Source organism: Amphiprion ocellaris, chromosome 7, assembly GCF_022539595.1.
Source record: "Amphiprion ocellaris isolate individual 3 ecotype Okinawa chromosome 7, ASM2253959v1, whole genome shotgun sequence".
Taxonomy (NCBI): domain Eukaryota; kingdom Metazoa; phylum Chordata; class Actinopteri; family Pomacentridae; genus Amphiprion; species Amphiprion ocellaris.
The window spans coordinates 20,300,934-20,328,368 of record NC_072772.1 but is presented as its reverse complement, the minus strand read 5'-3'; the positions used below and the strand labels follow the sequence as shown (position 1 = coordinate 20,328,368).

The 27,435-nt window shown below is 39.5% G+C and overlaps 1 protein-coding gene across 10 annotated transcripts in view; it reads right to left on the bottom strand.

Annotated features, from left to right (window-relative positions):
* Positions 1–22,660: 22,660 nt before the first annotated feature.
* Positions 22,661–27,435, bottom strand: part of LOC111577109 (eukaryotic translation initiation factor 4 gamma 1-like) — a 44,173-nt gene continuing 39,398 nt past the window's right edge. For all 10 annotated transcript variants that reach the window (XM_023283203.3, XM_023283206.3, XM_023283207.3 and 7 more), the window contains 4 exons: positions 27,152–27,286; positions 26,117–26,198; positions 25,791–25,931; positions 22,661–24,238 (listed from right to left, as the gene is read on the bottom strand). In XM_023283203.3, the coding sequence (XP_023138971.2) occupies positions 24,057–24,238; positions 25,791–25,931; positions 26,117–26,198; positions 27,152–27,286 (540 nt within the window). In that variant the 3' untranslated portion in view covers positions 22,661–24,056. The remainder of the gene's footprint in view (positions 24,239–25,790; positions 25,932–26,116; positions 26,199–27,151; positions 27,287–27,435) is intronic.

The window sequence follows — 27,435 nt, the reverse complement described above, 5'->3', positions numbered from 1 at the left end:
TGACGTGTCAATGACAATGTAGCCCCGCCCTTAAACATACCTTGCTTTATCATCTGTTTTTTCTCTAAATGGACTACAATTTACTAAATAAACATAATGTTGTATTGAAAAAGCATTTGAGACCATAAACCTATGATGAAAATGTTCATAAATGTAACAAATGAAGTTAGAAGTAGGGTCATTTTCTCATAGACTTCTATACAATCTGACGTCTTTTTGCAACCATAAGGGTCGTCCCCTGTTGGCTGTTAGAAAGAACACAGGTTTAAGGCACTTCTGCATTGGCTTCACCATTCAAACTAGGAGGCTACATCAATCTTTATATATATTACTTATATATTTAGGAGCAATCAGAAAAATCCAATATATGTCACATTTTAGGGATTTATTGCAATAACGTTTTGAAAGGTTTTCAAGTAATATTAGTTTGGTACGAACCCAAGTATTTAGCATGGAATAAACAGTAACTCAAACCTCTGAGACTTAAATTTTCATTGCAATGAGCTGAATGCTGCGTTTGAAACCCCTAATTCACTCATTAATAAGAGTCTATAGTAGACACTCAATATTTCACTCAACATGAGCAGAAGAATTGTAATTTTGGATTCTACATCTCGCAGTGTGTGTCACCTTGCAGTTCTAATAGCACATGAGAAACTGAGTAATGGAGGTTTGTTATGTTTATCTGTATGGGGCATTCGACGCTTCTGATGGTGATGTTAGAGAGAAAAACACTGCTACTTGGAGAGGATGTTTAGAAGGAAGAAGAACAGCGCTTGCTGTCCTCTGTAAGTTTTGCTGATCAGTGTCAGGACCCAGACAGCATTTTTTTTTTTACAATGCCACTCAGAAGTATCTACCCTGGAATAGGTACTGTTTACTGCCCGAAAAATGGCCCTAAAAGAGCTACAACAGGCCAATTCTTACAACTGGAACAAATGTTTGGGCCAGCTGAATGCATCTTGCAAGTTCCTGCAGTGAAACAACCTAAAGATTCATCATCTGGGGAAGGGTTAGGGTTAGGGTCACAATGCCACATACCGTATATCTGGAAATAATGATGGAATCACTGACCAATCAAACAACACACCAACAATGTCGACCCACCCTTGAGAGAATCCTGAATAGAACCCTTTATGAGAACACAACTCCAGAGATCGCGTTGGTATGACACGTCCCATCCCTTCCCCCAAAAAGTCAATTGACTGCTTTGTAACGACTGAACTGGGAACCATTCAGTCAATTGTGTTATTACAATGACTCAAGAGCAGTGTTGTGAAATTGTCTACATGTGTAGTAGAAGCATGACAAACAAGGAAAAACTCTTTTTAGACCTTAGTTTGAGGCAAAGTAACCAAATCAGATTTCACTAGGGGTTCTACACATGCAGTTTTTATTTCCCAGTGACCCCTGAAATCACAGGTGTCTCCATTCATTTCAGTAGTGGTCTTGTTAGACCAAAATAGCTGTTGCTAATGGAGTATCTGACGGGAAACATACATTTCCTCTTCTTCAGTAATATGTAGTGTCTGACATGAGATATACGTCTTTCTATTTTAGTTTTGAGAATGTTTATGTTGAAGAGGCTTCTGTGCCTGGGAAATTTGCAAAGTCAAGTGGGGCCTGTTATTCTGGGAGGTTCATATTGGCTCTGAATTCTCCATTGGGCAGACCATGGTGCCTGATCAGATGCTGTGTTCTTTGTAATAAAATTATTATTATTATTATTATTATTATTATTATTATTATTATTATTATTATTATTATTATTATTATTATTATTATTATTATTATTAAGCAAGTCAGTGTCAACGGACGTTTTCTTCAACATCTACACACCCTCGATGTCTGAGAAACTACACTAAGATGGCTGTCAAGTTGCAAGACTTGCCTATCAGGACAGGTCTGAAAAAAACATCTAATTTCCAACTTAAGATATTTTTAATATGACATACAAATTATTTTTTCCACACATCTTTACCAGAATTTTATTTCTGAACTGACAAGAGTACCATGATTGTAAATAGGTATTATTAGAAAAGGAAAACAGTGGCAGTGGGACATACACTCACTGGCCTCTTTATTAGGTACACCTTGCTAGTAAAAGGTCAGACCCTCTTTTGCCTTCAGAACTGCCTTAATTCTTTGTGGCATAATTTCAACAAGGTGTTGGAACCATTCCTCAGAGAGTTTGGTCCATGATAGCATCATGCAGTTACTGCAGATTTATCAACTGCACATCCATGATACCAATCTCCCGTTCCACCACATCCCAAAGGTTCTCCATTGGATTAATATCTGGTGACTGTGGAGGCCATTGGAGTCCAGTGAACTCATTGTCATCTTCAAGAAACCAGTTTGAGATGATCTGAGCTTTGTGAAATGGTGCATTATCCTGCTGGAAGTAGCATCAGAAGATGATACACAGTGGTCATAAAGGGATGGACACGGTTAGCAACTATACTCAGGAGGGCTGTGGCGTTTAAACAATGTTTAATTGGTACTAAGGGTCCGAAAGTGTAATGGTGTCCCCCACACCATTACACCAGCAGCAGCCTGAACCGTTGATACAAGGCAGGATGGATCCATGCTTTCATGTTGTTTACGCCAAGTTCTGACCATCTGAATGTTGCAGCTGAAATGGAGACTCATCAGACCAGGCAACGTTTTTCCAATCTGCTATTGTCCATTTTTATTGAGCCTGTATTAATTGCATCCTCAGTTTCCTGTTCTTAACTGATGGGAGTGGCACCTGGTGTGGTCTTCTGCTGCTGTAGAACATCTTCTTCAAGGTTTAGAGTGCTGTGCGTCTGTAGATGGTATTCTGCATTCCTTGGTTCCAGTAGTTATTTGAGTTACTGTTGCCTTTCTATCATCTCCAACCAGTCTGTCCATTTTCCTCTGACCTCTCACATCAACAAGGCATTTTGGTCCACATAAATACAGCTCACTGGATATTTTCTCTTTTTCAGACCATTCTCTGTAAACCATAGAGGTGTTGATTATGAAAATCCAGTAGATCAGCAGTTTCTGAAATACTCAGACCAACAACCATGCCACATTCAAAGTCACTTAAATCCCCTTTCTTCATTCTGATGCTCAGTTTGAACTTCAGCAAGTTGTCTTGACCACGTCTACATGCCTAAACACACTGAGTTGCAGCCATGTGAATGGCTGATTAGTTATTTGCGTTAACAAGCAATTGAACCTAATAAAGTGTCCAGTGAGTGTAAAGTTCTTCTGGATTTTTCTAGATGACATGAATGTTTGATACTTTAATATGTTTGTATTTCTCCAAAGAGTAACAAAAGCTGGATCCTACTGCCAGTCTGAACTCAAGAAGGTTTTCTTCAGCAGAGTCACTTAAAGCCTATGTTTTATTGTCTGCATCACTGTTCCTTATGAAAATGACTTTTTCCTGTCATAAAAGTCATGTGTAACCTTTAGTAAAACAGAGGATTTTGTGACCTTAACTAAACTCACCCACCGCAGAATGCACAAGAGCCGAGTGCAGGCCAGTGAAGGAGAAGGAGAGTGTGACAGCTGAATGGGTTGGTGTGCTACACTGCACGGAGAGTCCAAACAGCTGACAGGTTGTCAATGATGCCGGAGACGAGACGTGACCACACTGTGTCCTCTCTGGTGTGGCTCTCAGCAGCCAGTGGGGCGGCAGACTGTTGCACACACCCGGCACCATCTGTTATGGAGCTATGATTCATGACGATATGATGCAAGCTCATTACTTTGTGTTTGTGTGAAACTGCAATGGTCCCTGTGGGGAAAAAAATGGGTCATGGCAGCAATTTGTAGGAGAGAACAAAGACAGTGAAACACGGACAATTCTACTGTTTCATCAACATAGTAAATGAAAAGAATGACTGCAATTTAGAAAATAATACAAAATTATGATATTCATAAAAGGAAGAAGGGAAATGAGTTTATTCACTCTCTAGCTGATTGTTAGATGAGTGATGGCTAACGACACCACTCACATACCAGCTCTCTAAGGTCACTTTAACATCATATTGGAGTTATTGTAATTAGAAGTTTCCTTTTTGTAACAAATCTGTTATTAGAGGCATTTAGCTCCACGTAGCTCCATACTGAACAAGTTCTGCAGTAACAGAATTATCATGAAACCTTATAATACTTACAATAGCGACCAGTTTGTCTGCTTGGAAGTATGACATTTTGGTATGTAATACCACCTGTTTTGTTTAGTTAGCAAAATGAAGGTGGCATAAATATGTTGCTACAGCCAGCAGTTCATTAGCTTAGTTTAAGACAACGACTGGAAAGAGGGGAAACAACTAGCTAGCCTGGCTTTGTTCAACGGCAACAAAATATTGACTGACAGCACCTGCAAAGACAAAGCTAATTAACACATTTATATCTCATTCAAGTTTTTCATACCAGAGTCAAGCAAGCTATTTCCATGTTACAAATCTTTTGGTTAAACTAACAGTCTCCTGGCTGTAGCTTCCACTGCTGTAACTCAGGACAGACACGAAACGCAATGATGAATTTTATGTTGTTGAGAGAAGAAGACTGCTACTAGAGGAGGACATTGCTAATGCAGAAAAATGGTGCCTGTGGTTCTTTACAGATTTAATCACACAACACTTTTTTCCCAGTTCCACTTAGACGTACCTGAACAGCCTTTAACAAGTTCCACGGGGAACGTTCTTGTGGTGAGGCCCTGCACAGAAGTTCAGGTCTCCCAAAAATGGTCCACAAGATCTGTAGGCTTACATTTAACTGAAAATTTTAAACTATTCCATAAAAGCTCGAAAATGTAGCACTCTCACATTAACATATCTAGCATTTGGTTTCTTCAAAGTGTATAAGGTTGACTTTATTTCAGTTTAAATCTTTTCCTCTTTCTGCTAGACATATCAAATCACATACTGTGATTGGCAGCTAATAAGAGCAACTCATGTTTAGGATTGGCTGACAAATACAAATGATATTTACTTATTTAACATACTTTTATCAGCAGTATTTGTGTCAATTTGATAATGCCTGCTGGTTGGTTTCATCCAAATCCGTCACTCCATTTTTGAGTAATGTTGCTAACAGACAGACAGACAAACTAATGCCAATCATCACATGACTCTGCCAAGGCTCCGCCTCCTTGGCAGAGTGTATGTATATATATATATATATATATATATATATATATATATATATATATATATATGCCACTACCTAAAATGTATCTGCCACCCCTTTGCCACCCTACTAATTTTTCTCTAAATCTGCCCCTGACCCTAACCCTATCAAGAAAACCATGTAAAATGGCTAGATATCAGCTCTTCTATTAAACTCTTATGAGCTATTTTTGTTGTTATCATATTTGTCTAAATAAATGTACCTTTAGTGGTACTAAGCCATAAAATGAACAAGAAATTGAAGAAAACAAGTGTGGTCTAATAGTTTTTTCCATGACTGTATGTACAACATAATGTGGAACATTATCTTGTATTTATGCATAATGATGTTTTAATTGGTAACCAACTTAAAAAGTTGTGTTTCTGCTAGCAATTATTTTTGAAGCGGTAAATAAAAATACCTTTGAAGCGGAAAACCTAATTCTCCTATTTCAATGTAGCTTATTGGTTGAACCTTTTTTTTCTGAAATTGTCATAACTCAGACAGATTAAAGCAAACGGTTGTGTTATTTATTTGTTTATTTTTGATGAGCCCGGACATTATTTCATTCCTGTGTGTACCTGTTTATTTGGTTTGATTTAAACCTATGAACATTGGAGAAGCGTCTGATATTTTGGTAGACTTCAGTTATACCTAAAGTCAGGACAAAAACTCTGTTGAACAACAAGTTCATGCGTTCTCTCTCCATAAAATGTAGATTAAACATGGTAGCGTTATACTTTGCTTCACAACATGATACTGTTGTTTAAAATGATTTCAAGATGCCTAAATAAAGCCAACAGATGCTCCATCACCTTTTTTCAGCGTATAAACCTGGAATCTGTGTGGAACAGTTGAGCTGTCACGTAGAAAAACACAATATTTTTATTTATAATGTATTTATCATTTTCAATTTCAATTTTCATGATTCTTAGACAATTTCTGCTCTTTCAACATCCCACTGTGCAGATGTTTTGGATTTTTGCCAGTGATTAAACAGGACAGGTGTTTCTACAGCTGTTGGAGATGTTACCTTTCTGTATTAGCGGCAGAAAAACCGAGACAAACATTTGCATAACAAGACCCAGTTGGGGTAGATCAAGCCTTGTGGTGTTTCCAGGTGGAGCAACACCACCCAGGGCTATCATCTTCTTCATAACACACTGAGATGTCGGTCAAAATCCAGAAAATAATGTGTCTCAGACAGATGTGGGATCTGTTGGATTAATGTCAGAAATAACAACGCTGTCAAGGGTTCACTGAATGTCGCTGTGGATTCAGCAGAAACATTATAACACCTCCAGAGGTCCTGTTTGCTGCTCACAGCTGCCGTGTGTCACATTGTTTCCTCTGACTTTAATAAACACCTGCAGCATCACAGCAGCAGAAACCATCGGTGCGTCTTTACGCGCATTTGCGCACGTGGCGCAGCAGCGGTCACTTGATTGGGATCAGACGATAAATAATATTCTGTGGACTTGTACACACCATGTCAGCTGTTCCGCACAGACTGAAGGTTTATGGGGTGGAAGTATTTGTATTAAAGCTTTTCTGGATGAATCCTGAGCTCCATCAGAGTGTCAGAACAATTTTATTAAGATAAATCGCACAAATTGTGATTTGACTGTTTTGGGTGTGTTTTAGAACAGGAGCTACAAGGTGAGCTTCAGATCAGAATTCCTCACGTGCGTCATTTAAAACCATGGAAACGCTCCGAACGCATATAAAAGGGCCGCAGACCTTCGATTGGCCCTTTTTGCACTTGGACTTTGCCAAGACCTCTTGCAAACTGAACTGAAAGCATCTCGAAAGCAATCTACCTGAAGACAGACCTCATCGGATCGTCAAAACCAGGAGAAGAAGAAGAAGAACTCGCCGGAGAAAGCACCTTTGGACAGAACACCTGCAGTTTGCGTTCAGGTAAGAAAATTCATTTCACGCTTTTCCAGCGTCTCACTAATCCTGCCGTTCAAAAGCTTGACGTTACCCAGAAAATTTCATGTTTTCCATGAAAACTCACACTTTATTCATGTGCTAACATAACTGCACAAGGGTTTTCTAACCATCAATTAGCCTTTCAACACCATTAGCTAACACAATGTAGCATTAGAACACAGGAGTGATGGTTGCTGGAAATGTTCCTCTGTACCTCTATGTAGACATTCCATTAAAAATCATCCGTTTTCACCTAGAATAGTCATTTACCACATTAACAAGGCCAGGACTGAATTTCTGATTCATTTAATGTTATATTCAGTTTTCTTTGCAAACTAAGAACATTTCTAAGTGACCCCAAACTTTTGAACAGTAGTGTACATTTTGTCCACATTTGACGTTGAAAGTTTTGGGGAAAATGGCGACTGGACTATTTTTCATAAAATGTTGAAAGTCTGATCTGTTCTGACCCCTGAAGGTCCTCAGAAGCTCTTTCCTAACTTTCTGATGTAAAGTTTATTTTTCATATGATATGGGTAATAATTGGGTTGTTTGTGCTGAGACCAGTAATATGATTTTTTTTAAAAAGGCAAAAATTCAATACTGTCCACATTAGACATCTGTATTTTTATACAGGATTGTTTGTGTTTGAGATCGTTTTTTAAATGTATTTTAAGGTTTAATTTCTATATTTTAGGATTAAAGATTCTAGATAAAGATGGCGACTGGGCCATTTTTCACAAAATAACAGAAATGTGTATTTTTGGTAACCATGGAGATGATGGAAGCATTAGGAGAAGCGTTGGGGTGGACGTCATGACGTCAGAACGTGCAGGTGTAAACAAAGCAGCTGAGTTGATCTGGTAGAAGCTGTTGTCGGAGCATCAGGTCCTTTTCAGTTCAGAGCTGATCCTGTGTGTGAACTGACCTGAAGTCAGTGTCTGACTGTCAGCGGGCAAACAGCTGTTGTGTTGGATCTGTCATTTGTCATCATTTAGGAGCCTTAAACTTCACGTTGTTAGTTGATCACTCTGAAATGTGTTTTCTCTCCGAGTGAAGCTGTTTTTCTGTTTTCGTACCGAACTGTGACAGTGACTGAATGATTTCCAGTTTCTAACCTGGACAATGACAAGAGACTGTCACAGAAGCGTCCACGTTTGTGTGCTTATTTTGGAGACGTTCTGTTGCTGGTTCCGCATGACTTGGTCAAGGTACCCGAGGTTCAGTGTGCGTAATTACGCACGCGGTGTTGTGCGCTGCAGCTGGTTGGCTGTATCGGTGTTTTCTAGCGGTGATGGAGGCTGTGGCATCATCTTGTAAACACAGTACACACAGTATCATGAAAGATGAAGAAATCGGTGAAAATGCTCAGACCCTCTTTGCAAACTGTCAAATTAAAAATTTATTTTAATACGATGTGGTTATTTGGTTTGATGGTGAGACACCAGTGAAATGATTTTATTAACATGTGTTACTGTGCAGATGCTGCATGTGACTGGATCTGAATCTGTTGTGTATTTAGTATTTACTGGTTGAGGCGGAAGCACTGTGACACATGAACTTTTTCTAGCTGCAATTTTTTGAACAATTTACAGATTGTCTATTTTGGTAAATAACAAAATTACTAAAAAAGTATAAATTTTCATGTTAAATGAATGATTCAGGCAAAAGCTTTGAATAAGGTACATATTTAAAAAAATCTATTGTTTTGAATGATAATTTGTTCTTTTACAACATTTGACCATCAAACTACACAGTTTTTATTCAGGATATTTAAATTTCAAGAACAAAAACAATTGCTGCTTTGTAGATATTTGTTGGTATTTGAAAGTAAAATGATACATATTAAGGATACAAATGGTATACTATTAAAATGCAGATTTGACAGTTTTTAATAATTTACAAAGAATAAGTAGTAAATTCATGGATCTGTTTAGACTTCGACTGTAGGGAAAAAATGTAAATAATGTCTATGTCACAAATTTGTATTTTTGATAATAATAAATTGCTCTTTCATGGTGTGTAACTGTAACATTACACTGTAAATCAGCTAAAATAAAATTATTTGAAGGTGCTCAGACCCTCTTTTTAAACAGTCACATTAAAGGCTCATTTTAATACGATGTGGTTTTGGTTTGCAGGTGGAGACACCAGTGAAATGATTTTATTAACGTGTTTCTGTGTAGAAGAATCACTGCTGCATGTGACTGGATCTGAATCTGTTCTGTGTATTTAGTATTTTAGTGGTTGAGGCGGGAGCACTGTGAGAAATTAGCATTTTGAACAGTTGTAACTTTTCAAACAATTGCTGTTATTGTATCATTAAAGCTCAGCATTTCTAAATGTAAGTATACACCGGCACAATAATGGTTAAATTTAAAAAAAAAAAAAATTTAAATAACTGGTAAATAAAATCCACATCAAAAATCTGTATTTTTATGAATGGTAATTTGTTCTTTGACATCATTTGACCTCAAAATTACACTATTTTCACTGTATTTATTTATATTAACATTTTACAGATATTTTCTTTTTTTGGAAAAAAAGCATACATACATATAGGTCTTGTGTTCTATCAGTGTTGAGGAGCAGAAATTTGTGAAGCTGTGCTCTAAACATTGAGGAAAACAATCGGTGGAACCCACAGTGTCTATCTTTGACTCGACAGCAGCAGCAGCAGTGTTCACCTGGATCCAGTTTAGTGTGATGGAATCAAGGGAACGATGTGAGGAGCAGAAAGTCTCTGAGGTCCAACAGTAGCACAGTTTGAAATGTTGCCTTGTTTCTGTTTCCAGAGGACTTGGGACCTCCATCGAAGCCCCGAGCCACTGACCCAGGGAGACTCCCAGCAGCAGAACTCCTACTGGTTTCCACAGACACGCACAACCATGCTTTCTCCTCTTGCTCCTCCCTTCTCTCCTCTCTCCTCCTCCATTCTTTCCACCCTTGCTCCTCCCTTCTCTCCTCTCTCCTCCTCCATAATGAAAATTATCAAAGGAAAAAGCAGTTCAGTCAGTGTGATTCTTGTAGGAAACAGTAAAGAATGAAGAGGAAGGGAACCACCAGCAGCTTTTCCCAGCCTAAAAGAAGAGAGGAGGAAGAGCATCCCAGAGAGGAGATGGAGGAGGAAGAGTTCAGAGAGAGAGAAAGAAATGAAGGCATGTAGAGCTCAGACAGAGAAAGGTAAATCAGAGACTATCTCTGGTCCAGCTGGTCCACATGCTATGAGTATTGCTTTAGTATAATATATCTGAGTAAGAGGTACACCTGTTGCAATAATTACTTTTGGACAAATTATTATCTGATGTAGTTAGTCTTTATTTTTAAGACGATAAGTAGATCCTTAATTCTTAAGAATATCCAAATATTGGAATTATAGAGTGGAAAAAATGTAAGAAATGTCCCAAATAAAGAGCATCAAAATATAAAACCACAAATCTAAGACAATAAATAAAATTATCTGTATTCTGACTCTGTTCTAGATGAATTAATAGTGTAATCATTGTGGCAGGCTGAACATAAGCATAGATCACACAGATGCAGATTTCCCAAAACAGTGCATAAGAGAGACATTGTCTGGTCTTAATCTAATTTGTTACTAAATTCAAGAAACATTTTTAAAATAAAAACAATGATAACTATATGGGCAGCTGGCCCAGATGGTGTGTGTCCAAGGCTGCTTAAAGACTGTGCTGCACAACTGTGTCAACCTCTCCACAGGATCTTCAACCTGAGTCTACAGCTGGGGCAGGTGCCTGCTCTATGGAAAACATCCTGTATTGTACCGGTACCAAAAATCAAATGTCCGGCTGAGCTAAATGACTACAGACCTATTGTCCTTACCTCACACATCATGAAAACTCTGGAGCGGCTGATTCTACGCCTACCGAGGCTTGAGGTCAAAGACAAACTCAATTCCCTGCGGTTTGCATACAAAGAACACATTGGAGTGGATGATGCCATCCTCTTCATGCTTCACTGTGCCCTGTCTCATCTGGAAGAACCTGGAGTTTATGTGAGAATCAAGTTCTTTGATTTTTCAAATGCATTCAACTCCATCCAACCCACCATACTTAAAGACAAGCTCACAGAGATGGGAGTGGATCCTTCCTGTGTTTCTTGGATCATAGATTACCTAACAGGAAGGCCACAGTTTGTCAGGCTGGGGAACTGTGTTTCTGGGACATTAATGAGCAGTACTGGGGCTCCACAAGGAACAGTCCTGGCTCCATTCCTGTTCACACTGTATACATCAGACTTCAAATACAGCACTGAGTCCTGCCACATTCAGAAATACTCTGATGACACTGCTATCGTATGTACTGCTATGTATCAGAAATGGACATGAAGCCAAATACAGGGATCTGATAAATGCCTTCAGTGACTGGAGTCACACAAACTGCCTGCTACTCAACACCTCAAAGACAAAGGAAATGATCATAGATTTCCACAGATCCAAACCCCCTTTTCAGCCAGTGAACCCTTGTGGCGTGGACATCGAGGTGGTGACATCGTATAAATATTTAGGTGTCCACCTTGATAATAAGTTGGACTCGTCTAAAAACATAGACTTTATCTAGAAAAATGGCCAGAGCCGAGTCTTTTGCCTCAGAACACTTCGATCATTAGACATCTGCAGTAAGATGCTGCAGATGTTTTATCAGTCTGTGGTAGCAAGTGTTCTGTTTTATGCTGCAGTCTGCTGGGGAGGCAGTATAAAAAACAAAGATGCAATGCGTCTGAACAAACTGGTTAAAAAGCTGGCTCTGTGGTTGGAATCAGACTGAACTCATTGGAGGATGAGGTGGAGAGACGGGCAATGAGCAAGATGGAGGCCATTCTGAGAAACATGATCATTCACTTCATATCTGCCTCAATGAGCAACAAAACATCGGTGGTGGACGGCTCCTATCCCTGCACTGCAGGACAGAAAGATTTAGAAAATCTTTCTTACCATTAGCAATTAGACTATTTAATTCTAAAGTAAACAGATGAGACCCCAGACAATTGAATTTCCCTTCAGGGATAAATAACATTATTGTATTGTATTGTATATATTTTATTTACTTGTGTACTTACATTATCCATTTATTTCATTTAATTTGGACACATCCTCTTTTTGTGGTGTAGCTGAGGAAACATGGTGATATGTCAGAGAGTGAAATGAAGCTATTTAATTAGAGGGGAATGACTTAATGAGACTAAACATAATATAAATAAAACTTTAACACCTTGCCTGTGAACATTTCTGCCTAAGATAGATTTTCCTCTGCAAAACAACAACTCCTATGATCCCATGACTCACAACATCATCTTTGACTTGGAGTATATAGTACACTTATTGTACATGTTGTGTTTAATGTTTTTCTTATTGTTTATTTTCACTGCACATTTTTGCTTATTTATCTGTACTTATGTTGGTGGTAACTGTACTCTTTCTGCTGTAACAATTGAATTTCCCCTCAGGGATTAATAAAGTAATTCTATTTCTATATTTCTATTTCTATCAAACTCCATCTTTTGTTATCATTTCACTGAGAAATCCTAGCAGCAGCAATTACATATTCATACTGTGTGTTTAATGCAAAGTGGTAAATAACACCAGTAGAGCCAAAAAAATTGAATATGCCAGTGTAAGAAAAATAGAAATAGCAAAAAAGTGAGCTTTTTAAAATGAACTTACTCATGCAACAAGAGGAATGAGAAATCACGATATGTGAATACAGCAAATACATGAAATAAATAAATGCCATATGCTGCAGTATTTGGGTGTACATGTGTTACAGCCTCCTACATCAATCCATAATGTAAACACCAGTGTGGGTGGAAGTGAAGGTGCTTGTGTGTGTCCCTTTGTGTGAATGTGTGTGTGCACTCAGTGCTGTCTTGGGTCTTGGGATTTGCTGCTGCTGTGGATGCTCAGGTCAGGGCAGAGAGGTGTCGACAGCTTGGTTTTATCCCCGACCTCTGGAGCAAATCCTGGGAGACGAGAAGGTGGTGGAGGAGGACGAGGAAAGAGAAGGAGGAAGACCGTTAGGCAGGCAGAAATGAATGCAGCAGATAAAACGTGGTCCTCTGTAAATTACAGTGCCCAGCCAAAAACAAAGTCGCCATCTTGATTTAACTAAACAAATAGGTAAGATCCTTCCATTGGATAATTACTGCAGTGCTGAGTACGTTTCTGCTGCAACAACTTATTTAACCCTAGCTGATGCAGTGAGAAGCTTCTCATTTCTTAAACAACCATGTTGGAGGACATATCCTGTGGTCATGGAAAGGATGTTAATCTGTCTCAGAAGGGTCAAATTATTGGCCTGCATCAAGCAAAGAAAACAACTAAGGAGATTTCTGAAATTTCTAAAATCAGGTTAAAAACCGTCCAACATTTTATTAAAACGTGGAAGGATAGTGGTGAACCATCATCTTCCAGGAACAAATATAGTCGGTCATGTGGTCTGATGAGTCCAGATTTACCCTGTTCCAAAGTGATGGGGGCATCAGGGTAAGAAGGGAGGTGGATGAAGTGATGCACTCATCATGACTAGTGCCTACAAACCTGTGGGGGTTAGGGTTATGATCTAGGGTTGGTCAGGTTCAGCAACGATATGTTTCCAAAGAATGAGGTCAGCTGATTACCTGAATATACTGAATGACCAGGTCTTTCTATCAATGGAGTTATTCTTCTCTGATGGTATGGGCATGTTCCAAGATGATGATGCCAGGATTCATGGGGCTCACACTGTAAATGAATGAATCATTTTCACACATGGATTGACCTCCACAGAGTCCAGACCTCAGCCTCATTGAGAATCTTTGGGATGTGCTGGAAAAGACTTTGCCCAGCGGTCCAACTCTCCCATAATCAATATAAGATCTTAGTAGAAAATGAATACATCTCTGGACAGAAATAAATACTGTGACATTGCAGAAGCTTTTAAAATTGATACCACAGCGAATGAGTGTCATACTCAAAGCTAAAGGTGGTCCAACTAAACATTAGAGTGTGTGACTTTTTCTTTGGCCAGGGAGTTTATATTGCTATTGCTGCTACACTCTGAATAATCAGCTTAAAGCACCAAGGCTTAACATGTTCCATATTCCAGTAGTAGAAAATAGGACATAAGATGGGCCCATTTCTCCTGTATGTTCCATCAGTAGGTGGAAGGTTGGGAAGGTCAGCACAATCAAGTCACTAGTTAAACCCTCCACAGTTGGTTGATTGATCCCACAGCTCGCCCCCACCCTCACTCTCAGCAGATAGTTTCTCAGGGTAATGTCTTGTAGTTAAAAGTTAGATTGTGACATATAGGATGACTTTATGAAATAAGATTAAATCACTTTTTCAGCCAAAGTGTTCAGTGTTTCTCTTTGATGCTTTTCCAACACAAGACAGCTGGTATCATGCTACTTTGGATGTTGTTTTAGGCAGTCTTTGCTCTCAGTTACATCACACACTGGTTGTAAAATATGGTAGCCACGTATGCAGATTACATGCTGGTCCCTGATCAACTCCTGTCGCAGTCACGATAAGAAATTCAGGCTATAATCGCCTTATATCACACAGCGGCCATCTTATCAGATGGAAAAATCATGTAGTTTGACCCCACATTAACCAAATTAATGTCCATAGTTTCAGCATCTCATGGTGATACTCATCATCTTAGAGCTGAAAGAGAAAACCTCACCTGAACAAACCAGAATAAATTAGTGTGGTGAAGTGGGTGTGTAGAGCAGGAGAACACAGTGAGCACCCATGGTGGACAGGTGAGGAATGACAGGCAAAAACACGTGTAACACATCCACACTATGCACATTAGAAACAATGGGAGACAAACACAAAAAACAGGCACAGAAAACAATAATGCTATTGTTGTATTTCAACATGGGTGTTGCTTGATGACTCATGAATCTAAAATGTCTCGGAGGCAGCAGTTCAAACAACTGAATGAAGTCTAAGGGGACAGAGGCACACAGCACTGTATTGACATTTCATTTTTCAGACTCAAATGAATGCACTCAGTTCATAATGTGATTCTGTGCATTGATTGTTCATTGTTTTGCATTGCTTAGAGGAAGAAAACATCCATTTTGCTCTCTTGTTTTAACACAAATTGTACACTACAATGTATTCATCAAGCAGAAAGCACTTAGATCCAGCACAAAGCCCAAATTATTTTACAGAAAATATATTTTTCAAAGTATTTTCCTGTGTGCTGTCTGGAGGAAACTGAGACAGAGATTTTGTATCAAGTGTCATGAACGCTTGGTTCACATTAAACTAAATGTGGGGAATATATACAGTGCAATGGCCCCCTCTAGTGCATTGAGGGTATGTAAGAATCAGTTTCATAATGTACAACTGCAGCAGCTACTAAGGTGGTCAAGTTCTCAGTACTTTTTAATGAAATTCTGGATTCTTCAGCAACACAGTGGAAATTTGCGCACTAAAGGGTTCATATTTGCTGACTGCAATATTCTTGAAGTGAACATTTTTGGGTGAGCTAATAATGCAGAGTAGTCATATACGTTACTTAACATTTAACCTTCGCTGGAGGGGCCACTTTAAATAAAAAGGGGTGTAAATTAAGAACGCACAGCTACACCACTTTCATAGGTCTTTATGAAGGCCTTAGAGAGCTCTTTAGATGTTGGTGTGATGACAGGTTCCCACTGTCACTTCTTGAGGAGGTTCTTATCATTGACACTCAATCTTGAACCCCTGATTCTAACTTTAAGGATGTGAAAGTGTGATTAATGCAGTGGGATACCTACTTTTCCCATGTGACTGAGCTGTTAATTTATTTAAATTATGAAAACGAAGCACCAAAAACATCAATTTTATGTGTCTGAGTATCACCTTTATGTGTATGCAGTGTTTTAAAATAGATCAAATGATTAATTGTGCAACAAAGCTGACAAAGTCTACCATTTCCATTCACTTTTTCACACGACTCTACGTGTAAATTAATGTTAACGCAAATTAGCATAAGTGAGTTTAAGTATGTTTGCATAAGGTAATGTAAGTTAGTGTAAGCTGATGCATGTTTGTGAACAAACTGAAGTCGACCGTTCATCTTGATTTTTCACCGTTCCTTGGTATGGATCAACAACACAAACGCTGAACACATGAAAATCCTGATAGTTGACATTTGCGATTGAAATTAAATCATTTTGTGTGGTGTACAAATGTTTTCATCATTTCATCATTGCTATTAAATAACAGTCTGATCAGTTCCTCCGCCCCTGACATTTTATAATATATGCTTGATTTGTGGTGTTGGGCAGTAGAAACCACATTCATTACCGTTCAGAAGTTTGGGGTCATTTAGAAATGTCCTTATTTTTTGAAGGAAAAACTTTTTTTAAAATGAATATAACATTAAATGAATCAGAAATCCAGTGTAGACATTGTTAATGTGTTAAATGACTATTCTAGCTGGAAACAGCTGATTTTTAATGGAATATCTACATAGAGGTACAGAGGAACATTTCCAGCAACCATCACTCCTGTGTTCTAATGCTACATTGTGTTAGCTAATGGTGTTGAAAGGCTAATTGATGGTTAGAAAACCCTTGTCCAATTATGTCAGCACATGAATAAAAGTGTGAGTTTTCATTTCAAACATGAAATTGTCTGGGTGACCCAAACTGTTGAACGGTAGTGTACATGACCGTGGGACAAAGAAATAAAGCAAAAGAAAGCATAAATCCCTACAAACAGTGTGTTGGAGTACATGAACTGAAGCTGATTCCTACAAAGCAGGGGAACGCCATAAAAAGATATCAAACAGTTCCCAGCTTGCAATTTCCTCTGACCAACATGTGATATCAGTGGGTAGATCTTGAACCTGGTGTGTGTGCAGGACAGACCAAAAAAGCAACAGTGAAGAGAGGCTCATCTTGCTGCGGGGGCTGTATTTACTTAGTTTCACTTCAAAAATCTGTATTGTACTTCAGATGTGTTGTTTCCTATACCACTGCTCCCACTGTGGTAATATTGGTGGCATCTAGCTGCCAACAAGGCGTAGAATTACTAAATAAGCCCTACGCTGTGGCCTTGACTGTTTTGTCAGTTCTCTACTGTTAATTAACTTCACAAAGATGAAGACAGAAACATTTTGTTGCACACATGCTGATTTCAAGCTGTTTCAATTTATGTGCAGTATGGAATTGGGACACAGCAATCAAAGCTCATCTAGAAGTCAGTTTAACTTTTCTCGCTCTTGATATTTTTTTTAATTTACCTGCCTCAGTGGAGCCACATTACAAGCAAATATGAAAACAGTTCAAACAACCTACAGATGTGCACAGAAGGATGCTCTATAGGCCATTTAAAATCCATTAGCAGCCAACAGATGTACACACCACTGAAGAAATGTATCTAAAAGCCCTTTGCAGATGGATTTAAATGACAATCCCGCCATATCTACAAAGCATCAAGCAAGTGTGGGATCCTGAGAAAATGTCAGACTACCATATCTTTTCAATACAAACCTTCTGTTCAGCCCGTTTCATTGTGTTTGATCTGCATTTATGAGCCACCGCTGCAGAGGGGACAGCTTCTATACTGCGTTTTCAGGCCTGTGCATTCATCAGATTTGAGGCAGAGTGGGCTGAAACGTGCTGATCCACATGGAAAAAAAAGAATCTTCTGCAATGTCAAAAATCTGTCAGAGTTTTTCTTCTGTAGAATAATGAACTGCAGCACGGCCGCTTACCTGCTCACAATACCCTGTGCAAATATACTTTGGAAATAGTACATGGCAAAGGAATGATAGGTGCACGAGTGACGCAACAGTGTGAAAATGTCATGTGAAAACCGGCTCCAACTGACGGTGATAGTGCAGCTGAGTGAAAGCAGGTTACAGATAAGGCGATCCACCTCCTCCCCTACCCTCCCCGAGGTGGATCGTGTCAGCAGGGAGAGAGCAGGTCTTGTAACAAGTGAGATAAGATGATACTGGCAGTTTAAAATGATGGCCTGACTCTGGGTAAGGTTACACACAGGTTGAATTACAGCCTACAAAGGGTTCTGCTGTAGGTCCATTGTGTGAAGTGCTGCAGAACAGAGAACATCTGAGCTTGAGTGTTGGGCTGAAAGGGAAACTGTGAATCCAGAATCAACCTGCCTAAAAATGTGGCAACACAGTGCTGCTTTTTATTTGTACAAGCAAAGTTTGCTGAGCATACACACTCTTTTGGACCGAGATGCATTTAGGAGCTGTCCAGCACAACCACACTTTCTATTTCTGGCTGGTTCTGGAGGGAGGGGGCTGAGCGTTCACACCGAGAGCCCACTTCCCTCTACAGCACTGATATTTGTGGAACATGTATGGAGATGTGAACTGGCAACTTTCTCACAATGTGCTCAGCTCTCTGCCTTTAATAAAGTACAGACTGTACACAGGCATGATCACAACTACATCCTGACAAAAAGTCTGGGGGCAGCGTTTTGCCACCAGTGCCATGGATGTTTTAGAGTTTAGTTATATTTAACAAGTGAAGTTAGCTGGAGGCTAACTTGTACTGTGTGATGTGGACTGAGAGACGAACCCAGATAATCTGCAGGGAATCCACATGAATCCAAGACAAACATGCACGCTGTACGCTGGATAGTCCTAGTATCACCTGTTGGGCCTCTGGTGGTGTCCTGTGTATGGCATCAGGACGTTGGCAAAGGATCCTTTGGGTCCTGTGGTTGTTAGGGTGGGGCCTCCGTGGATTGGGCTTGCTATAGCACATCCCATGGATGTTTCATCAGAACTGGGGAGCTTTGAGGCCATACTGACACCTTGGGTTTTTTGCTGTGTTGTTTTTAAACTTAGACGACACCAAAGACATCATTAAAGGAGCTGCAAAGATCTGCAGCAGTGGTAGAGGTACCTGTTCATATGACCTCTGTAGGTATTCAGTAAAACGGCAAGAAAAAAAACAGGGAAACATGTTTAAAGTTCACCAAACAGCATGTGATAGATTTCGCAAACACACGGAGATACTAAACAAAAACTTTTTGTCCGTCGTGCAGAAACAAACACCTCCCATCACCCAAGAACACCATTCCCACAGTGAAGCACGGTGGTGGCAGCATCATGTTGTGGGGATAATTTCACTGGCAGGGACTGGAAAACTGGGCAGGTTCAAAGGAAAGATGGATGTCTACTACAACTGAGAAAAAAGTGGCTAGCATGGATGAATGCTTTGTAGCATATACATAAACCTTACGCAAATGAGACGTGGCCAGTGTGATGCACCTTGAAATACATTGCAGAGCTGAAATGCTGTGGGTGTGTACTATGAAAATTATGAAAGTCTGTCGCATGAATTGCCTTGATGATTGCAATACACAAACACAACTCATGTAACTAAAGGAGCTGAAGCAGGTTTTAGAAGCTGAATATTTCTTTTTTCATCTCAGTTATTGTGTTACAATTGAAATATAAATAATTGCCCCCCTTGTACTCAACAGTCTTTGTAATGAGAAACCATCTGAGGATTTTTGAAACCAAGAGGTCTGTGGTAACAGTCTATGAACTTTGTAATGTAAAAGCCCTCAGTAATCATACACGGTACCTTGACCTTATGTCATGACCATGTTGAAATTCACAATCTTTTTTCAGTGTGTACATTCATAGCTGACAATGCCAGTGAGACCAGTGGATGTAGTGGTTTGATAAATCGCATTTAATGTTTGCCTCTACCTACATTTTCTACATATATAATTTAGTTTTCAGTCAAGACTGCAATTCCCATTAAAGGGACATTTACACTCCAGTGGGTTTTTGTAGTGAATTCTTTGATATTCCAATTCTAAAAGTGATGATTTGATCATATACTTTATATTTTCCTTTTACTTTATTAAGTTTTTAAGCAGCAAATATTTAGGCTTTGCATTACGTGTTTGAACACTGACTTAATCCTAATCCAGCATTTGTAAATCAGTCCTCGTTTCATGACATTAAACGGCATTAACTCTCAAATTGCAATGGATTAAAACACTGCAGTGCTCAAAGCCTAGAGGAGGAAAATAAACGTTTAAACTCTATTCAAAACTGCAACTTGGCAGAATTGTTCTTGTGTTTCTTGGCTCTTTGTCCATCTTAAACTCCTTTTTAGTAACCAAATAAAGGTTCACAGATGCCTCGCCGTCTGGAATTCCCCTAAAAGTCCAGCAGTGTTGAGTTCAGCGTGAACCTCCTGAGTGTAGGCAGCCATCATGTTAGAAACACGGGGATGACATAACAGATGCCTCATCCGTGTTTTTCTAGCCTGTGGTCCCAGCTACCAGTTACATAATTTCTCCTGCTGACCACAGCACTATTTCTCGAGGCCAGCTGAAACGTTCCAACCAGCAGGCTGTTTGTCCCAACACACCGTCTCTCAGGGACTCAGAGTACTATCAGTCTCTAACCTGCAACAGGATATCTACTCTAACAACTGATACACGTCAGCAGCTACAGCTCCTGTGAGGTCTACACTATAGCTGGTACATGCCAAGGTTTAGCTTAAAGCCAAGCCCAAATGTCATGCTACAGCTTTTTAGAAAAACAAAAAAAAAAGGAGACATCACAGGTAACTTAGCTTGAAGGACAATAGCTTGAGTTTAGCTCCTGATCCCCCATTCAATCATATAAAACTAAGTAGTTCTGACCAACTCAAATACTTAAATTGATTATGTAGGGATTCAAAGATTTTGTATTATTGCCACTGAAAAGTTTATACAACATAAAAATGTTTTTTTTAAATATAAAGACACTACATGTTTTAAAATGTAGAGTATGATTTAGATTCCACTGTCGATTTGATTGAAGCTCTTGTACAGACTCCTAAAGACTGTAGGGATGAAAGCTACATTTAAGAGTAATGAAATAAAGTCATACAAACTTCTGAACAATGAAGACTGACCCAGAACCTGCAGCTGAAGGTAAAAAATTAAAAGTTGGATGGACAATGTCATATCTCAAAGGAACAAGGAAACAGTTGGTTCAAGTGTCTTTCTTGTACTTATATGGCATTTAAAAAGTAGTTGAGCTTTATTAACAATTTAGAAAACATAAATTTAGCAACTTTTCCTAATTCTGATCAGCCGAAAGTTAGGTAAAAAGGTAATTATACTGCATATAAGCTCTCATGTACTTCTAAATGCATTCTATTCAGTATAGGTAAATTACAAGAGTGAATGACTAAATAAATAACTACACTGCTCATCCAAAAAAAAGTTGCACACTCTTAATATTTCATTGAACCACCTTTAACTCTGACGACACATATTCACCATTGTACCATTTCAATAAGCTTCTGCAATGTCACAACATTTATTTCTGTCCAGAGTTGCATTCATTTTCTACCAAGATCTTATATTGATGATGGGAGAGTCGGACCACTGTGCAAAGTCTTCTCCAGAACATCCCAAAGATTCTCAGTAGGACTGATGTCTGGACTCTGTGGAGGACAATCCATGTGTGAAAATGACATCTCATGCTCCCTGATCCACTCATTCACAATGTGAGCCCCATGAATCCTGGCATCATCATCTTGGAACATGTCCATGTCATCAGAGAAGAATAACTCCACTGATGGAAAGACCTGGTCATTCAGTATATTCAGGTAGTCAGCTGACCTCATTCTTTGGGAACATAACGTTGCTGAATCTGACCCAGATCATAACTCTAACCCCCACAGGCTGGTAGGAACTAGCTATGATGAGTGCATCACTTCATCCACCTCTATTCTTACCCTGATGCTCCCATCACTTTGGAACAGGGTAAATGTGGACTCATCAGACCACATGACCTTCTTCCATTGCTCCAGAGTCCAATCTTTGTGCTACCTAGCAAATTGAAGTCTTTTTTTTTTTGATTAGCCTCACTGATCAGTGGTTTTCTTAGAGCTATACAGCTGTTTAGTCCCAGTCCCTGGAGTTCCCTTCACATTGTGGGTGTGGAAATGATCTTATTTTCACTATTGAACATAGCCTTGAATTCTACTGTTGATCATCAACTACGACCATCTAAGAGTTTGTTACGACTACAAAGATGATGGTTCCCCACTATCCTTCAGGTTTTAATAATGCTTTGGACAGTTCTTAACCCGATTTTAGTAGTTTCAGAAATCTCCTTAGTTGTTTTCTTTGCTTGATGCAGGCCAATTATTTGACCCTTCTGAGACAGATTAACATCCTTTCCATGACCACAGGATATGTCTTCCAACATGGTTGTTTTATAAATGAGAAGCTCCTCACTACATCAGCTAGGGTTAAATAAGTTGTTGCAGCTGAAACATATTCATCACTGCAGTAATTATCCAATGGAAGGATCTTAACTATTTGCTTAGTTAAATCCAAGTGGTGACTTTTTTTTTTGGACAGGCAGTGTATTTCGTCTACAGAGATTTGCTTAAAATTTTTTTTAAAAATGTACATGATATCATTTTGCCACCCTAAAGTGAGTGGTGGTCTCAGCCTGGCCACCACCATAAAACTGTCTGGCAGCACAGAGGGAAGTGAACATTCAGCATCAAGGAGGCAAAGGAAAGTCGGCTTCATGGCTGCCACCATAAAAGCACAAGCACTGGTGTCTCGCGTGTATTTCTAACGATCTTTATTATCGCTTCCAGTTCTGGACGTGAAAAGAGGCATTAATTTTCTTTAATTAAATATCTTTTTAATAAAGTAAAGCAAAAAAGTATTTACAAATTTTCAATGAAACTGTAATCAATGACTTGGGTTGGATAATTACAAGCACCTTCTGCCAGCTGTGGAGAGAAAAATATAAATACAGGGAAAAACTGCCACTTTGTTTCAGAGGAGGGGGGTTACATTAGCATGTTCTCTTTGAAAAAAAAAAAACTATCCATCACATATTTACAGAACTCTCCTGAAATGCGTTTCCATTCATGGAAGCAAAAAAAGGCCTTAGGATTGGTACTGTTAAACTTTTCTTTTTTTAAAGTCCTTTTTCATTAAAGTGGATTTTTGTCTCTATACTTTATTCAAGTTTCAATAGTGATATTTTATCTCTTTTAAAATTCAACAACAGGCTTTGGAGGAGGGTGCAGCCATGAGCCCTCGCTCTTGCTCTCCCTTTCGCAGTCCACAGTTTGTTTTTTGAAGCGCAGGTCACGAGTAAAACAGACAGGTTACAGGGTGGGTGAGGGCGCCGGGGTTTTGAGGGGTGTCAGGGAAGCATCGTCACCCCCCAGCAGCAAAATGGTCAGTGTTCGTTGCCCCTCTCCTCAGTGACACCGTCCTCGTAAAGTCAGCGTGAAATCCTCGGTAGTCCACAACCGTTACTGAAACTGCTGTCTGAAATGTCTGTTAGACAGCTCTTGCCACTTTTCTTTGTAGTTTTCTATTTTTTTAAAAAAACACACACTCCAATCATCCAACGTCAGAAAACAGAAACAAAAAGCTAGTTGTCTACATAAGCGCATCATGTAGATCAAACAGCGTACATGTGGCATGACAGTGCTGCCGCGTCGCATCCACATGACAAAGGGTGATTCATCAAAAATATAGATGTGAACAGCCTCGAGTTTGTTTTTTCATATCTGTCATGAAGCAAAATGTCTTGAATAGTGTTGCCGTGGCGAGGAAAAGCCATTTGAAAACAACCTCAAAAAAATACTGGAGGAAACAGCATTACTGTATCTCCCACGGCTTGTAACGCTTCTCAGCATTCTCTCTCTCTCATATCTATTCTCTCTATTTAATCCCATATTTTTATTTATTTCAAAAAAGACATTCGGTTGCGCAGGGAAAACGAGAAACTCAAAACAAACAAAAAACAAAAACGAAAAAAAAAAGATCGAACGTTCGATCCATAATACAATCTCTCCCAGTTGAAGAATTTTTTTTCTTGATTTTTTTTCTGTTTATGCAGAAGGATTTTGCTGATTCAGCTTCTGAATCATCCACAGAACATTCGCTCTCCCCAAGAATCCTTTCTGAACTTCCTCTGGTTCTCCACTGGCTCCTAGCTGTTGTCCGATTCATCCTCGGCCTCGCGGAGCCACATGAAGAAGGCGGTGACGGACTTGAGGGCCACACCCTTACCCTGCTGCTCAGCGGGGTCTTTGCTGGACTCCCACTTGTAGAAGGCCTCCTCTTTGATCACGTCCTCATCGTACAGAGTGTCAAAGAACATCCGCAGCAGATCTGATGGGGGGGGGGGGGGCGAGACAGGAAATGTTCGAGTTATTTCCTATTTAAAGCAAATTTCACTGCAAAAGAACCAACATAACCATTTATTACAATTTATATTTGGAAAGTCAAGTGCTCTTATTTGTTTTAACAGAAAGTATATATAGAGACAGAAATGTGCATTTGAAAGTGGTAACAAATGTCAAATATGAGGTGCGATCAAAAAGTTAAAATTCTGTTCCTGTTGAGTGCAGAGTGTTGATGTGCAAACATTAGGTGTGAGCAGTGATCTCATGATGCAGGACTTTCTAGAACGTCACCAGTGAACATCAGGACTGTGCTGAAGCCAGAGGGGATCTCAGTCAGCAGGCTGGGATTAGCCAGCCTTCATGTTGAAGACCATCACTGGTGCTGAGAGGTTCATCTGCGCCTCCCATCCACAGACCAAACAGCAGTGTTTGCAGTGGAGGAGTGGTGTGTGGATGTATCTGTGGCTCCTTTACAAACAGTGGGGAGTGTTTAAAGTCGATCCACCCTGACAGTCGCTACAGGTGTGCTGTGGTGGTGTCTTGCATTCTGCCTACAGCCAAGAGTGTGGTGCTTAAAGGACTTTGATAGTGGGATCAACTCCATGTTTAGGAAGCTCGCTTTGTGTTGGATTTTGGCTTTTTTTAAAAAATTTTTTGTAAGTAAATATTTGTTACTTTTTGTTACATGACTGAGTGCCTCTTCACTCAGTTTTCTTTATATTTGTTACTCTTCTCATTCCCTGGCTCTCGGGGAGGTAACATTGTCTGCAGTGTCCAGGACTGAAAGAGGTGTGTGACCTTGTTCTACATTCATGGGGTTGTATATTCTGAATTAGTCCCCATATCTGAGCTGTAAACACTGAGTGCTACTGTAAAGTCCCAGGGCACATGAGGGAAAACATTTTGGAAATAAATGATGATCCATCGTGCCAAGCACTCACTCAACGCATTGAGAACATGCAAGTTCCTTGGTTGCACCAAAACACATCGTCACTCTCCACTCACCATACTACCTCAGATTTTACTCCCTACAGCTTTTTACTCCTTCCCAAAATCGAATTAAAGTTGAAGGGTCAATATTCTGACACAGTGGAGGAGACACAGTGTGTGTTGTGTTTGACGAGCGCAGACCAGTGTTACCAGGGTCTGCATGGATCCGAATGACGGACTACATGGACTGTGGTGCACTTGAACGCAACATATAAAGTTTATCTAGTATCAATAATGGAACGTGTTTTCCAAGCAGCCTGTAAGATATTATAATAACAATTATGGGCTTGTGGTGTCCACAACTGTTCATGTGCACATTACCAAGAAGTATAATTAAGGCTTTACAGAACTGGATGGGCATGAAAGTTTCCAAATGTGGCGACAGCAGTGGGAAGAGTGTATCACTGCAGAGAAAGATGACTTTGAAGGGGATAGCTGTCAAATTTAAATCAGAAACAGTTTTTTCTATTTTATAGCCACATATTCTTTTTGATCACACCTCATATTCATATGACAAAGGACACCATGAGCTTGAATGAGTTACTTACTGGCAGGTTGCTCCATCTGCACCATTAGGGCCTGCAGGGCGTACAGAGCCTGCAGCTCCTTCTGTTCATCTTTCAGGTATTTCTGCAGCAGCTTGGCCCTCTGTTTGATCTGCTCACCATCCACCTTGTAGGGGTTTTCACCTGCAGCACAAAAGTGTGGGTTTCTAGGTTAGTTTAACACTGAAACTGGAACACATTTTGTACCTCACTGGCATAGTTTCATTCACATCCTCACAGTGATGTCAGTCTTTCTACATATAATCCACAATTATCCACCATTACTAACAGTCTCTAATAAGGATTGTGAACGTTCCAGATTGACTCACAGATGATCGCTGACTGGCAGATGCAGGTCATCAGCGCTCTGACAAACATGTTGGAGGAGGTCTGCTGCTCATCTAGGTTGGCCTACAAAGAGAAAAATGTATTCACACATGCAGAAATTGTGGTTAAAATATGCGGAGTTTTATTGTGAAATGTACTTCTTGTGTTTTATATTGCCATTTCCTGTGATAAAAGAAGTTATAATTTGAAAGGCCACTGAACACACGTAGTGAACTGAAAAGTACACGGTACTGATGATAAGGAGCACAGAGAGAGAAACAAATGATAAAGAAGTAGAGATAAGTAAGAGAGGAAGGTGTGACAAGGAATTCAGCTCCAGCTCAAAGTGGCAACAAGGTACAGTAATTATAGATTCTCAACTTTATGGTTTAAAGGAAATACTGTGGTATTTGTGGAGGAAACTAATGTGATATCGCTGTGTTTTATTTCCTGTTTAGTTCTTACGTCGGTCCTATGATGAGTTACGTTGGTCTAAATTGGACTTGCAAAACTGCAAATTGGTTTATGACCTGTAATTGCAATAAATTCGACCATCAGTCCTGGCTTTCACTAATTTCGACTGGTACACTACAACCTGTGAAAATCCAATGAGTAATTAGTTCTGCAGGTATAGCTCCTACTGCTCTGCTTTCTGCATTGCAATCATCAGCTGCTGTTGACTTGACAGGTTTCCTCTGTCTGACTTTTTCCCCCCTAAATGAAACCAACTTGGCACCTTAAAACGCAAGATATCAGGGTATTTGGGTAAAATAAAACTCAGTGTCTGCAGGTTGTTAATGTCAGAACTGCATGACTGACATTAAAGGTTACACTGTCAGAAGCTGTCTCTCTTGTGTGCAAACATAACAAACCCTGCAGTCCTAACTAAACCTGGCTTCACTGAATTTAAGGAAAAAAATCTAAAATTTGTTACAGCTGATTTCATTAATGTGCTACTTAAAAACAGACATCAACAAAGCCTTCTTTAAGGCGTTCAGTTAAACTAAAAAGAAACAAAGATGAAGTAGGACACCAACCTCAACCCAGTCAAAGATCCTCTGGTTGTCGGCCTTGTCCTGGATCAGTCTGTCCAGCTGTTTGGTCAACTCCGTAGAGCTCAGCTCCTTCTTTCTGCTCTTCTCTGACTCGTCGCCCAGTGTGAACTCCACATTCTACACAGAGGGACAGCATGAGAGATCACCAAACTACATTTCAGATTTTAAAAGACCACATTAATACCATACCACGCACCCATGTAAGAAGAGCATGAACTAATCCACATTTGTATAACATGATTTATATTTTAGCAATAATTTTCAGT